The 15106-nt window shown below is 38.4% G+C and overlaps 1 protein-coding gene across 1 annotated transcript in view; it reads left to right on the forward strand.

Moving 5' to 3' along the window:
- The window catches only part of prex1 (phosphatidylinositol-3,4,5-trisphosphate-dependent Rac exchange factor 1), a 118019-nt gene that overhangs the window by 99093 nt on the left and 3820 nt on the right, over nucleotides 1-15106 (forward strand). The window contains exons 29-39 of the mRNA XM_036579286.1: nucleotides 1165-1255; nucleotides 1772-1900; nucleotides 2000-2041; nucleotides 5369-5586; nucleotides 7016-7118; nucleotides 10296-10439; nucleotides 11256-11370; nucleotides 12797-12863; nucleotides 13090-13265; nucleotides 14728-14830; nucleotides 14978-15045. Of these exons, the coding sequence (XP_036435179.1) occupies nucleotides 1165-1255; nucleotides 1772-1900; nucleotides 2000-2041; nucleotides 5369-5586; nucleotides 7016-7118; nucleotides 10296-10439; nucleotides 11256-11370; nucleotides 12797-12863; nucleotides 13090-13265; nucleotides 14728-14830; nucleotides 14978-15045 (1256 nt within the window). The remainder of the gene's footprint in view (nucleotides 1-1164; nucleotides 1256-1771; nucleotides 1901-1999; nucleotides 2042-5368; nucleotides 5587-7015; nucleotides 7119-10295; nucleotides 10440-11255; nucleotides 11371-12796; nucleotides 12864-13089; nucleotides 13266-14727; nucleotides 14831-14977; nucleotides 15046-15106) is intronic.

Raw genomic sequence — 15106 nt, forward strand, 5'->3', positions numbered from 1 at the left:
AAATCTAATTTACTTGCCCCTTGGTTTCCTAACTCCTCAAACTTGTTTCGGGAAGGGGTGCAATGAGCCCCTCTGTGAAAGAGTATGGTGAATTATTTATTTATTTTTTTTTCTCCCCTCACTTCAAATGTTGTCAGTCAGTCAAGACATGTTTGATGTCTAAGGTTTGCTTCTTTAGTTAAATGAGGCTAATGTTGCTAAGTAATGAGACATAAAACATTCAGAATTCTGTTCTGTCTTGCTAATTTTATTACACTGTCCTGACCAAATTAAAGATAATATTGTCACTGTCAAAATCTCATGTCTCCAAAATGGTAACTTTTTAACAGAAGGGAAAAAACCTTGTTAACTTTTAGTGGAAGTTAATGTAAAAACATTTTTTTCCCAAGGAGTTTGGACCACCATTTGTATAAGTCCATTCATCATGAAATTTTCACACAGTGTGAAGGTCAGGTGAAAGAGGAGTTAAAAAGTTTTGTTCCAACAGCGACAATATACTACAACCTCAGCTTTTACAGAACTATGTGTTTCTTCTTTAAGTTTAAGCCATTTTTTTTTATTTAGTTTTAATTTAGTACTCACACACTATCACTGTATTTGCTTTTATGTCTGGTTTACAGGAAGAAAAAGTGTTACTATTGATTTTGTTGTTGTTGTTATTATTATTATTATTATTATTATTATTACTATAGTAGTAGCAGCAGTAGTAGTACATCTATAAGCACATCTGCTGTTTCTTCTGTGGTTGCCAACTGGTTAATGAGGCTGTTTCCCTCTCTATCTATAAAAATGGGCAAAAATACCACATAAGCAAGTCTGTATGACGTTATGTCACAACTCAACACAGTTTAAGCCATGCCCGTGATGATTTAGGCATGCAGTTTGCACATTGCTAACTTGGTGGCTATAAGCTATGTTAGCCTTGTAGCTACAGTGCAAAACTAAACAAGCAAACTGCAGACACCAAAAATACTGAATCTATCAGTTTCAGTAAGGGGGGAGCTCTATAAATCAGCTTTTTCACCAAACTCTTCCTTTAAAGGTCTGAGCTCCAGTGTTCCAGTTGTTAGTAAGAAACTGTTCTATCTCAGGAAGTGGAGCTGTGGAGCAGCGCTCAGTGAAGAGAGGATTCAGTGGCATTTGACTGTGTCTTTTCATGTTTAGGTGGACTCCATCAACAGCCTCCTGAAAGGACCGGTCATGAGCAAAGCCTGCGAGGAAACCAAGCATTTCCACCCTGACCACAGTCAGCCAGGTACCTCCCAGCACAGGCTGGCTGTGGGTGTGTGCGTGCTATGTTTGGAAACGTGTTTAGGTTGTGCGTTTGTACCTCTGAAGTCTAGCAAGACAACTCTGCTTTTCTTCTTCTTGTTTTCTAAACGTGTGTGCTTGTCTGTCTGTCTGTGTGTGTGTGTGTGTGTGCATACACGTGTGTGTGTTTGTAATTCTGTGATAATTAAACCCAGTTCTACAATGGAAGCCTATGAGGACATTGAATGCTTTTGTATTGACTTGAATAAGTCACGCATATGTTTGTACATGTGTGTTCCTGTCGCTGACTGCACGCAAGAGCCTCATCCTTCAGCCCAAGTGCTTCCAACAACGTACACATATACAGGACTAGTGTTTTTACTGGCAGAAACACACTTACTGCTGAGATAAATGGTTTTAAATAATTTGCTTAGGTACCTAAGAATTACATTTATATGCTCTTCAATTTGAGCTTGAATAGGCTTCATTATGATTGTCTCTCACATCTACCTGCGAGCAGAATTCCGTCACACGGACGACTGGACAGCGCGCTGCAGATACGTCCTACACAAGAACATCCAGGAGGACCCTTGGAACCTGCCCAGCTCCATCAAAAACCTGGTGGACAGTCTGCATCGTTTTGTAGAAGGTACGTTTGGAACTAGAAATCTCGTTTAGTTCAATGTACAGTGTATTATTACTGTAGTTGAGTTGTATTTGTTTATGGTTTTGTCTAAATATGTTTCAGATGGGAGGAATCAGCTCTTGTTGGCCTTGCTGAAATGCACTGGTAAGTGGATAATGTGTGGTTATTAATCGATTTCCATTGAAGGAATAGTTTGGTGAAAAATCATCATCTAGTCGATTAGTCAAGACGTGTTTGGTGTCCAAAGTTTGCTTCTTTAGTTTTGTACTGGAGTCACGAGGCATGGCATAATGGAATCTCATTACCACAGATTAGAAAGGACAGAAGTATTTTGAATGGCTGAAAACAGCACCAGGCAACATCTTGTCTGAATTTCGTCCAGGAACATTTGTCTAGATAACAATATAAAAGTCAGTTTAAGCAACTTACAGGGAAATTCTACTTTGCCGAGTCAGAATTGTTCACAGTGGTGGTGAAGATTGGAAGCATTTAATGGCTCTGGAAGCTGCCTGACAGATAGTTAGTACACAAAATGGTTATGAAAATGCTGCATGGTACCCAAAACAATGTCATGTTTGTTTTAAAGAGGGTTTGACCTAAAGCTATTTTTTGTCTGTTCATGGCAGAGGTGTGCATGTCACTGTAGATGTCATATGCTATTATTGGTTGTTATGATATACTTTGTTCAGTAATATAATAACATCATGCTATCATTACCAGCAGTATTCATGACATGTCATAATGTTTGATCTCATGACAGGCAACGGAGTACACAGCAAAAATTAGCATCATTAGTAACGAATGATGTCATAACAGCTTAAGTCACATACTGATTTTTTGCTGTGTACTCCAGTTAGCCGTCATGACGTCAAACATTATGACGTCATGATAATTACCGGTAATGGTAGCATCACACCGTTATATTTAAACAATATAACATGAGAGGGAGTGCATTATCACGAAATAACATCACGGCTGTGATTTGGTCCCAGCTGAGATATTATAGCGATAACACACAACCTTGAGTGTTCTATTGCTTTTATACAACAGTTAAATAAATAAAGTAAGAAGTAAATAAATGGGCTATGAACGTGGCATTTAATATGTTTTAATGTCAGCAATTCCTTCCGCCAAATTATAGTTCCTAAACAAGCAGATTGTTGCTTCATCAGAGTAACGAGCTCTGCTCACTCACTGCACAGCCAGCAGTTCATTCCCCAGCTCCTTACACTAAATTCCGAAACTGTCATTACCTCTGAGCAAGCTTTTTTGTTTTTTATTGCGGCAGTTTTATGGCTCAGTCCGATTTGGTCAGACTCTGAAGATGAGACTACACGTTTGGCGAATGGTATTCGGTTCATGTCTAGCTAATTCCAGGTTGTTTAAGTTTTCTTCTGTCACAGCTGCCGACTGAAAAACTTGCTCAGTGGTAATGACAGTTTGGGAATTTAGTGTAGTCTCATCTTCAGAGCCTGACCAAGTTGGCTGTCGCTCAAATGTAATCTTAAGTGTCTATTTTCTGTTTGTGCGCAAAGTAAGAAGTAAAAACTTTCAAATGGCTTGAGCGTCTCCTACAGCTGTCAAACTTGTTGCTTAGCAATGATGTCTTAGCGAAGTGATACAATGTTTGTGAAAAACCTGTGATGTTATGGCAAAATATCAGCACGGTTAGAACGCTTCTCAACCAATCAGCTTGCGTGACCGGAACTAACTGTTGTATAATAATGGATATGATCTGTTATGATAACTAAGTTCCCCTTTTTTGCTGAATTTTACCTTTAACATAGGATAGTATTTAGTCACACACTGAAAACGTTAGAAGAGCAAGATGCATTTTGACATGTTAGTTGAGTACTGTTGCGTCAGTTATTGTAAAATACACAGAGTTTTGTATATGTAACATGTTACGTAACTCTTTGGCTGGTATTTTGTATCCGGGGCCTGTGTGAGAAGGCTTTACTTCATGATTACTGAACAGTGCTCAGCGCTGACACTCAGGGTGTGTGCTCACAGATACCTGAGTGTTTATTGGAATTCCACAGCCATTTGTATGTTTGTTTGTGTGGTGTGGGAGGGGCTCATTTGGAGTAGAGGGGTGTTTGTGAGTGAGAGTTCAGGAGGTTGAAAGTAAGAGGAGATCCAGAGAGAGATTGAAAGAGCAATGTGTGAGTGTGTGTGTGGGGGGGGTCTCCTGAGGTCTGCGGTGTGAGGCATATGGAAGCTGTTGTGAGAGTGTGAGGGAATCCGATCCGGAGCTTCTTTCTGCTCTACACACACACGCATACAGAATCTGTGCAGGACCTGCTCCTGCTCTCACCCCACCCGACCCTGCAGTGTGTGTATGACTGAATAGTGTGTTATTCATTTCTCTATTTCAGTTCAATCACAGTGTAATAAATGAGCAGTGTTCAGTAGAACGAATTTCATAGACAACAAAAGTGATATTGTGTACTCAGTCCTCAGTGTTTATATGTTGGAGGACAGAATAGCTGTGATTCTGAATCATCTGTAAACAAATGATATCACTGTCTAAACTGCGGAACAGTTTATGTTTGCTAGAGCCAGACGACTCAATATAGAACTATTACTCTTTCTCAATCAGTATCAGCTATACTAATCTATCTTGTTACTATCTTTTGCTCAGACTGTCATAGCCAGCTGTTGTGGGGAAATGTATAGTCCTCATTACTCTCTTTCTCTCTGTCTGTATATCTGTCTGTCTGTCTATCTATCTATCTATCTATTTCTCTCACTCTCTTTCTCTTTGTTTTTATCTATTTGTCTATCTGCCTTTCTTTCTGTCTATCTGTCTGTATATCTATCTATGTTTTGCCCTTCCTCTGTCTGTCTTTCTCATTGTTTCTGTCTAGCTCTCTATATCTGTCTATCCATCTGCCAGTCAATGTCTCTTTCTGTTTACATCTGTCTCTGTCTCTCTGCTTCTATCTATCTATCTATCTATCTATCTATCTATCTATCTATCATCATCTATCTATCTATTTCTCTCTCTCTCTCTTTCTTTGTTTTTATCTATTTGTCTATCTATCTGTCTGTGTCTCTTTCTTTCTGTCTATCTGTCTGTATATCTATCTATTTTGCCCTTCCTCTGTCTCTCTTTCTCATCTATCTGTCTGTTTCTCCCTCTGTCTCTTTCTCTGTCTTTTTCTATTTATCATTCTCTCTTTCCACTCTTTTCTCTCTCTCTTTCTCACATATTCCGATTCAAATGTCTTTATTAGTGTGAACCATTGCCAAAGCAATAACTGAGAGTCCTTAGTAATAATAGTAGTGGTGATACTGAAGATACATATTGTACACACAAACTCGTACACCTTAACATCTCTATAAACATATATGATAAATGTACACACACTGGCTTAGGATACAATTTCATTCTTTACTCTGAGAATATAACAAATACATATATCTTGCTGATAATTTAATAAATTGTTGCATCTGCTTTTCTTACAGACACTGAGCTGCAGCTGAGGAGGGATGTTATTTTCTGCCAGGCCTTGGTGGGGGCGCTGTGTGCTCTGGCTGAGCAGCTGGTGTTGGCACTTAACCTGCGCTTCAACAACAACGGCGAGTATGAGGACGACAGCAAGGAGGTCAGCCGCAAGTGGCTGGAGCAAATCTCAGCCATCGGAGTGCTCTTCAATTTCCAGTCCACGCTTTCGCCACATGTGGTAAGATAAAGCTCAGCAGCATACACAGAGCCCAGTGTAGTGCAGTGCTTTTCTGTGTACAGCCCCTGATTCAGTGGAGTGGCTACTGACCAGGCTCTTCATGAGCTGCGTCAGGTGTGCTAGAGCAGTGAAAACATTAAATTGTGTAAACTGAAGTTCTGCAGACAAAAAAAATATCAAATGCACACAATTTCCCCCTTAAACCAATTGTTCGATCAGCCGGGACATGTTCTTCTGAAGTTTGCGCTGGATCTATGAAGCTAATGTAGCTAACTGTAAAGGAAGCTTATACCAGAGACAGTTTAAGAGGGAGCCTAACCACTTCCTGGTCAGCTCATTGACTGAGTAAAGTGATTCGCGCTCACTGATGTGATTAACGTATATCAGGCACCATAACAAAGTCTTGTAAATGAAGTTTAGAAGTGCTGAGAAATATAACAGCAGTGTTAAAATGTTTTATGCTGTTCTATGTTCATGAAATGCATAGTTCTTCTAAGCATTTTCAAACAATTTTGCTCAAAAGCACCATATTAACCCATTCATTTTGGAATCACTCAGGAGCGCCCTCTAGCTGTTAAAAACCAGGAAGACATTACTGAGTGGCAGTTCCCCTCACTAGAAAGAGTGAGAGCATAAAACTGAACTGGAGAGTGAGCGCGGGGTTGTACAGTAGGACAGATTTGATTACATTTGTAATTTCTTTAATTAGACCCCTGAAATGAATGTAGGCTTACCTTTTTAAGGTAAAAGCACTGGTGTCGCACAAACAATTAACAGCACGCATTTGAATGCATTTGAAGATGTTGTAGATGAGCTAATAACCAGCTAACCAGTACAGTGCTGGATGCTGTAGAGGTCTGGTGGTCTTTCGTCCTCAGTGGGTGATGTGCCAACATGGTAGCTTGTCAGAGAAATATGTTTCTGGATGTAGTTAACCTGAGCTAGAGTAACTTTGGAGTAACTGTGCTATCATTGTTATTCATGCTATCTCTGCATTATCAATCACGTCCTTAACATCACATCCCTGGGAATGGGATGTAAATAAGCAAACTCTCCACATTTTACAGTCTTACTAAAAACTAAACTGACATTTCCCTGAATTTTTGGCCGATTTTGTCTCCCCCAATGAAACATAATGACTAACTGAATAATGATTTCAGTACTTACACTTACAATACAGGCACCTTGAATGGATAACCAAGTACTGTAGTACCTGGGCACATCCCTAATAGGTGTGAGCTTCCATTACTTGTTAGCTACATTAGCCTTTTAGCTCCAGTGCAAAACTATAGAAGCAGATTTTGTACACCAAAATGGCTGATCGACTACATATGGCAAATAAACTGTGTAAATTGTGTAAATTAGATTTTTCACCAATTTATTCCTTTAATGTTCCACTTTCTGATTGTTCTCTTGCTCTGTCTTGCAGCGAGAGGAGCGCACCATGCTGGAGGATACTAAAGCAGCTCTGGTAGATCTGGATAAAGTCACTGTGCTCTTTCGACCACTGGAAAACGAATGCCTCGTCGCAAGTGAGCTTCTTTGATACAGTTGTCTACTATTTGTACATGGTTACTTTAGATCTAAAATGGGCACTGTGCCATTCATGGTGCATATAAATAAATCCAGCACATGTAGTTGTATTAAAAAGGATGTTTGTTCGATATCATGTGAGCTGCAAGAGACTTCTTGTGGGGTTGGATGATCTCATCTCTGGAGTGTGTAGCTGCTCTGAGGATAGCGTGACGAAACACCGTAACTCCTGCGCACGTAATCTGTATAAAATTCCAATGTGAAAAATATGCTTTTGAAGTCACAGTTTCAGTCACAGTACACAAATTCCGTTGGTTTATAAATAGTTAGAATTACACCCAGTGTTTCTCTGAGGATAATGGTTGCAGGACTCTGCTATAATGTTACGGCCCTTAATCCTGGCTCTTTAAAGCCGCACCTCCCTAAATCACACAAATACACACACACACTCAACCTCCAGATGTCCCTTTCAGGAATGTCAACATGGTTAGCAGAGATACCGTAGCTGCTTTATCCCAAATCCTCTGTTTTGGTTGGAGGAAAGAGGGATTTTGTAATCTAGTGTGTGTTTTCAGTGAAGGTGCTGGATTTAGCGTTTTTTTGTGTAAAAACAAGTGCAGCTTGAGGTTTGTATTCCAGGGTTTATGTTTTTACAAGGCTTATTCAGCTAATTATGCTCACTACCGAATTAGATTCTGTTTTCGTATTTAACACTTAAAGGGGAATTCCATTTCAAAGCGGTTTGATATGAAATGGCGCATTGTAGAGAAACATACTGACTGAATTGTCTTTATAATAGTGCCAGTAGGAACCAAATGTTGCGATGTCTACAACACAAATACAGCCATTTTAATTACTGTACAAAGCCATCAGTGAACCTTCATGTGTGTTCTGTTAGCAATAAACAGAACATACATAAAGTAACTTTGAAATTACATTATCAGTGTTAATAATAATAAAATAGTGGTAGATCTGAATTTTTAAGATCTGTTTTGCCTTAAAACATCCTGCCTGTACCTCTCTGTTATGAACGTGTTTTAAAAAATAGTTCTGAGATAAGGTTTTTGCCTAAAACTATAGTAAAACAATGTCTCGGCCATCAAGGAGCATATTGTAAACATTATACCTTTCTGTGATGTAGCTTTAATATGCATTAGATGCTTCAGACATCTGGTTCCCATCACCACCACTGTGAACAGTTCTAACTTGGTAAGTTAGTCAGGATGGAGCATTTCACACTAAACCAAACCCAGTGCCTTTGTTTGCATCTCAATTACTTAATTAGGCAGAAATAAAAAAAATAAGTGGAATTCCCTTTTAAGTGTATGGTGTGTTTTGCCAACCATTTGTAGCTACCTTGGGTTTTTAGTACGGCTGCATGTATATATTGCTAGTGCCGTCTTGGCTGTTGCAATACTGATAACACAGAAAGCTGAAATATACAAATAAGCCATTTAACAATGTTTTTAACTGTGTGCTGTAAGCATCTTGACCAATTACTGTCCCAGATCAGATTTGGTGAATCAAGGTATTCAAGTAATTCATGAAAAGTAAATTGTTTTGGTCAAAATAATGGCTGCGTATATATGTATATATGTAACAGCGTAACATGGGTGTAAATGTGTAATAATACTTCAGCAGTGCATTTTTTATATGTTACGTAGTGTATCACAATATGTAGTAGACCTTGACTGATACATTACTAGGCAGATAATATGGCCCTTTATTGATGACCCACAGGTTAATCTGTATCTGTGAAAACATTCCCGGTAAAGCGATGTAAATTAACGCCTTTTTGGTTTCAGCATTACTGTAATTCAGACTTCTGATCACCATCTCCATCTCTTCAGAACTGAATAATGTTAGATGGTTGAGCCCCAGGAGGGCCCAACATGACTCACCTCCTATTTAACTATATGTGAGCAGTACAGTCTGAACTGGTGAAGCTGAATGCATAACGCCAATGTGGGTAAAACAACAAATACAAGTAAAATGTAGGCCTGTCTAATCTTAACCTTTAAAATAAGAGTAACATGTTACAACACACAAAAAAAGTCTAATGACAAACTAATGAAAAATAAGACAATTAATAAAGCTCAATAATTTTTTTATTATTCAAATCTTTGAATAATTCTTCTGTTTCTGTTGTTTAGGTTCAAGAATTGTGATAATTAAAAATGGAAGATCATAGATCAAGATATATTATTAGCACAATCTTGAGTGAAAAGTAGAATCTTCAAAATATTTTATACAAATTCCCATGTAAAAACACAAATAGATGATGGATTTGTAAAGTCTGAGACCACACTGAAAAGTTGGGGTTTTTTTTTTCATTTAAATCTGAAAATAAACAACAATTTTGAATTTTGACAATGTTTAATCAATGAAAAGATTGAAGCAAATTTTTGACATAGACCAACTTTGTACAAAAAGGTCTTTTTTTTTTTTCAGTCTCTTCCATTGAAGCTTATGTTCGGATGACTCACAGGTGGATTTGATCTACTCATTAGAGGCTTTTTCAGTGTCGGTGTCAAATACTAGGAAATTCTGAAATACATATAAATATTTATTTAATACTTTTCACTCAAATTTGTGCTGATGATATAATTTCTACTGAAAACATTTGCATTAAATTAGGAAAGAATGCAAAATAGTTTTATTTTCACTGGTGGTCTCACTTTTTGTCCCCACTGTAAAGCTAAAACTACCAGACAATAAAATTGAAAGCTAAAATGTAAATATAAAATTTTATAAGCCGATTAAAAAAACAAAATTGGTAACTGTATCAGCCAAGAAATTTTAAATCATCAGCATCCTAATATGTGTTAAAATAACTGCAATACTATTTGTCTATTTCAGACACGTCTTTAGCGATCCAGCTCTTATATCTCTCATAAATAGCAACCAAGCTCTTATACAACTCTAATTAATCTACTAACTGTGATGGTGAAAAACTTGCCAGAACTATCAAAATTGTTTCCTTATAGTCAAACATTGTTATATTTTGTTATTTTGTTTCTTACATATCTGAAGGGAAAAACAAACAGGGTGGGAAATGAGGTAACAGGTCACTATCCACAATTTAAGGGATAAAGGAGAAGAGTTTAAAATGGAAACTGACGCACTGGAAACAACACATACGATAATAATTATTATTTTTCTCCTCTTTCTCACAGACACACCAGTGCATTATCAGGTGGAGGGCAGCCGACAGGCCATCCGGGTCACTCTCTACCTGGACAGCTGTCACTTCAGTGAGCTGCCCACACGGCTGCAAAACGGGGGCAGCCTGAAGCTCCATTCTGTGCTTTTCACTAGAGGTGAGCACACACCCAAGATTAAAACATTTCATTAAGCTTTCATTAAAGTCTGGAGCCGAGTTCTGGGGTCTGTGCTGGGTCTCCATTGAAAATCCTTCCTCTGTATTAGGTTTATTCTCTCTGTGGAGTGCCTCTGTTCAGACCTTTAGAACTGTCTCGTCTGTGTCTGGCTCTCTACTTTGATGTGAAAACAGTAAAAGATGCCTAGACAGGGTCTCAACCCTCGAGCAACAGGCCATTAGAGATTTAATCCTCAGAAGTCTACAGTTATTACTGTTGTTTCACTGTACTATTAAAATATAATTATGTAATTGCATAATTAAATGTATAGTTGTCTAATGAATGACATTTGATTTACATTCTGTTTGAACAGGTTTAAGACACAGTTTTAAGTTTTTTCTGTCAAACAAGATTGTAAACACATCAGTAGCTTTTTATCAGATTCAAATCATAATAATGTCAATTGAAAGTTTAGAATCCACACTTTTGACAGAATTTCTTCGCTAGTTTTTGTGAGCTACAAGTGAGAAATAATCAAACAAAATACAAGAGGGGATAAAGCATACATGCCACAGACAACCTAGCAGGGTTCACTATGACCTACTCGCTCATTCAGTTTTGATTTTCCTGTGAATTAATATCTTGGTTTTCTTTATGAATCTTGGTCTCCATCTAGTGGTTGTAGTGTGCACTGCAGTAGCTCAAATGCCTTCTTCAGAGAGAGGAATTCTGCTAAGAACGAGGCTTCTGTGTGTGTGTGTGTGTGTGTGCACATATGTGTGTATGGGGGTTGTGTATATTGCCTCTTGTTCTCAGCGTTGGAGCGGCCTGAGGGAGTTCCAGCTCAGGACTTTGTGGAGATGGAGGAGTTTCAGCAGCGGATTAACGCTGTCTCTTTAGAGAAGGTCAAGTTCTACTACCGCAGACTCAGGTACACCTTACTACAGCTTAGTGCTAAGAGTTGACTGATGTAGCTTTTGCTTTTTTAAGGGCTGATACTGATTATTAGATTGAAAACCAGTGTTTGTAGCCGATACTTATTTGCCATAAATCAAAACTGTATCATTTATATATAACAGTTAATTATTTAATACACAAACAGTTGCATAATACATAATCACTGTTATAATATCTCTATTAAAGTAGTTTTTCAGGAGAAAGAAAAATTCTTAACTTTCAATGTGTGTTAATATTACAGAATTTTGTTCCAAGTCATTTTGGACCATTTCTATTAGTCTGTTCATCAGGGAATTTTGTCACAGTATAAACAGCAGCTGACATTTTCAGTTAAAATGCAAAAGTTAAAAATGGAGACAAAGTTTTGGTCCAGCAGTCATGATATAATTTGTATTAGCACTGTTTAAAATGTTTAATGAAATACTTGTTAGCACAGAGGTTTTAGGTTCTGCGCTATGTACAAAGGAATGCGTAAGCAGCTTGTATTCAGCATCTCTCTCAAACCCAGAGTATTTTATTTAGTTTTATTCTACGTGGCAACCTTTTTGACGAATCTAAACACAGTAGGCAGGACACACAGCCCGAATTTACTGCATTATAATGTTGGTTCTCAAATCTGTGTTCATGGGCATCACTTTTTCGCTTAATCCCAACTCCCAGCACACAGAGAGCAAAAATTAATGAATATTTATTTGCAGCCTAAATGAATGATTATTATGAATGATTGTATCTGATTACTCTGGGTGAACTAAAGAAGGTGGTTTTAATAGCATTTGTCCACCAGGCAGTGCAGTATGGCACAGTACAGTTTTAAATTGTAAAAAATAAGATTTAAAGTTACAGTAGTTGATTTTCTATTGTATTTTGCTTCTGTAACATCTCTTTTGGGGGTCCAACAGCAAGCATATTAGGGCTCCATTTTCCCAGGTACTGCTCAAGCTGGTAATGTCTTAATGAAATCACTCACCTTGCTTGTTGCTGGCAGTGCTGAAGAAATCTAGATGAAAGTCCAGAAGTCTTTTTAATGATGTTACATCACATAATTCTGTATCAAATCTGTGGGTGAAGAGCAAAACTGATTGCATATTTGAATTCAGCATGTAAAAATGTGTTTACACAAACTAGTTTTCATCATCTGGTATCAAAATGCTATTCTGAACTTCAGCTTGTATAACTTGCATCATACCTAGTTGTGCTTAATCAGTTAATATCTTTTAAAATCTTATGCTAAATGCATATTGAGCATGGAGATTATACTGTGATTATAAAGCACTTTCTATATTACAGATTTTACTATTATTATATGTTTTTACACAATCAAATAGCCAAAGGTTTTATGTCTGTTCAGGTTGTCTGATATAAAAACATCATGATAACCTTTTGAACTTCCATTCTTTCAGGGCTTTCTACCTGGAGAAATCCAATTTACCCTCAGACTCAAATTCCACCGCCATGAAAATAGATCAAGTAAGTAAGACAAATCTCAGCCCTCAGGAATTTTTTCGCAATTTTTGGGGAGTACATGCTTTTGTCCGAAGGACAACAATTCCTTTGTGATGTACTGTAAATGTTCCAGTGTGCAGAGAGCTCATTTAGCAGCCTTGAGCCGTAGCCATTGTGATGAAAGAGCAGAGCCATGTGGCCACCCTGAGCCCGGTCACGCAGACTGATGACCTGTTTACTTTATCTTCAGCTTCTCCGTCCTCTCAACACTCTGGATGACCTATGCAGGCTGATGCAGACCTACATGAACGTGAGGCCCAGTGCTGCAGGTCACCCATCCGGGGTCAGTGTGCTGCTGGTCTCTTCAGAGCTTTGCAGCCGCCTGGGAGCCTGTAACATCACTATGTGCGCCACAGGCATGCAGAGGTAACAGCCACAGAACACTGTCTGAATTATTAAAGTGATAACAAATGAAACGTACACAACTTTCACCTTATCTCGGTCAGTCAGCCAAGACATGTTTGGCCTGTATTTGCAACCTGGCACATTTTATCTTTCCTGTTTTTTCCTGATATGTTAAACTCAGCAAATAAATAGAAATTTTGCACTAAAATTAGCAAAAAATGCCACATTTAAATTTGTTCTCTGTAGAGAATGTGTTTACTTATTTTTACTTATAAAATCAACAGAACATAATTTGACCGGAGTGTTCAAACGTCTGCATACGACTCTATCCATAAAATGGAAAAGACTAAGAACACTGTATTGGCAGCTTTTAGAGATGCACGGTATGTTGTGGAAGGATAAATCAGCAGACAGACTTCCTAAGCTGGTAAATCATTGGTGACTGGTTGTAAATGTGGCTCTCCTGTTGAATGTATGGTTCCTTTGGACAGGTTTACCCTGTATTTTCTTCGCTATTTTTTTCCTGCCATGAGGATGTGCTCCTCATGACTGGCTTTTGAGGAGAACTGTAGCCCTCCATTTTGCTTCTGGTTTTGTTAGTCTGCCAGAGATATTGTTTTAAAAGCCATAAAAAACCTGTATGTAAACAAGAGGGCTACAATCATGGATTATATCATAGCAACATGCAACGTGTGAGCAGTTGGGCTTCATGATGAACCTGCAAATGGTTTGAAGGGTTACTAATTTGTGTTAACACATTATTAATGTGACAGTCCTACTAGCAAGTAGCTGAAATTCACAGCCTGAATCATCACACACCTGCCTCTAACTGCATTGAGTTGAGGTGAAGAATGACAAATTGACTTGCTTATCTGTTTTCTGACTCCAAATGACACTGTTATTTATAACAGGGGTGCTCAGTCCTGCTCCTGGAGATCTGCTGTCCTGTTAAGTTTCATTCCAACCCTAATCCAACACACCTGATCCAAGTAATGAAGGTCTTCAGGAGCATCTGAACATTAGAGCCAGGTGTGTTGGATCTGAACTCTCCAGGGTGGCAGATCTCCAAGACCAGGATTGAGCACCTCTGATTTATAAGAATGAACAAAAGTACCAATGTACAGACAAATTCAATACTGTTCCTAGCTGTGCAGCATACCTTTTCCAACTTGTGACACTTGTATCGGACTTCAGACACTAAACATGTCTTGGCTGATCAAAGCAATTGGGGGTAAAATTGACTTTTTCTGAATCATTGCTGTAAGGCTTGCGTTATTGCCATTTCTTGGTTTCTTCTTTGTTTTCTGTATATTCTGGTAATCGCTACACTGCTCCCTAGTGCACGTGTACACATTACATGCAAGGATGTTGGCAAACATCTATGCAAATGTCTGCATGTGATGGCATAAAACGTCTTTTTGTAGCTTTCGCTGTGCCTGACTCTATTACTGATTGACTTTAACCTGGAGCTTGTGTTGTGTAGGTGCACTCTTACAGTCTCTCTGGAGCAGGCCATGATCCTGGCCAGAAACCATGGCCTCATGCCTCGCTGCTTCATGCAGGCTATGGACATTATGCGCAAACAGGTACAGCACCACACACACCATTACTGTACTATACTTCCCAACATAAGTGTTCTGAGATTAGATGCTTTGATAGATTTTGCAGCTTCAGGTGGTTTTGGATTGTGAAGAACCAAGTCAAGCTAATGTGTTCTATATGTTCTTCCACAGGGAACCAGAGTAGAAATCTCTGCTAAAAACCTAAAAGTAATGGACCAAATGCCTGCATTTGCACCAAGGTATCAGCAATACTTTTTTAATGTAGCTAAAATTCCTGGTTATTTGTTGAAGTGGTTAACT

Source organism: Colossoma macropomum, unplaced genomic scaffold (genome assembly GCF_904425465.1).
Source record: "Colossoma macropomum unplaced genomic scaffold, Colossoma_macropomum, whole genome shotgun sequence".
NCBI classification, from domain to species: Eukaryota; Metazoa; Chordata; class Actinopteri; order Characiformes; family Serrasalmidae; genus Colossoma; species Colossoma macropomum.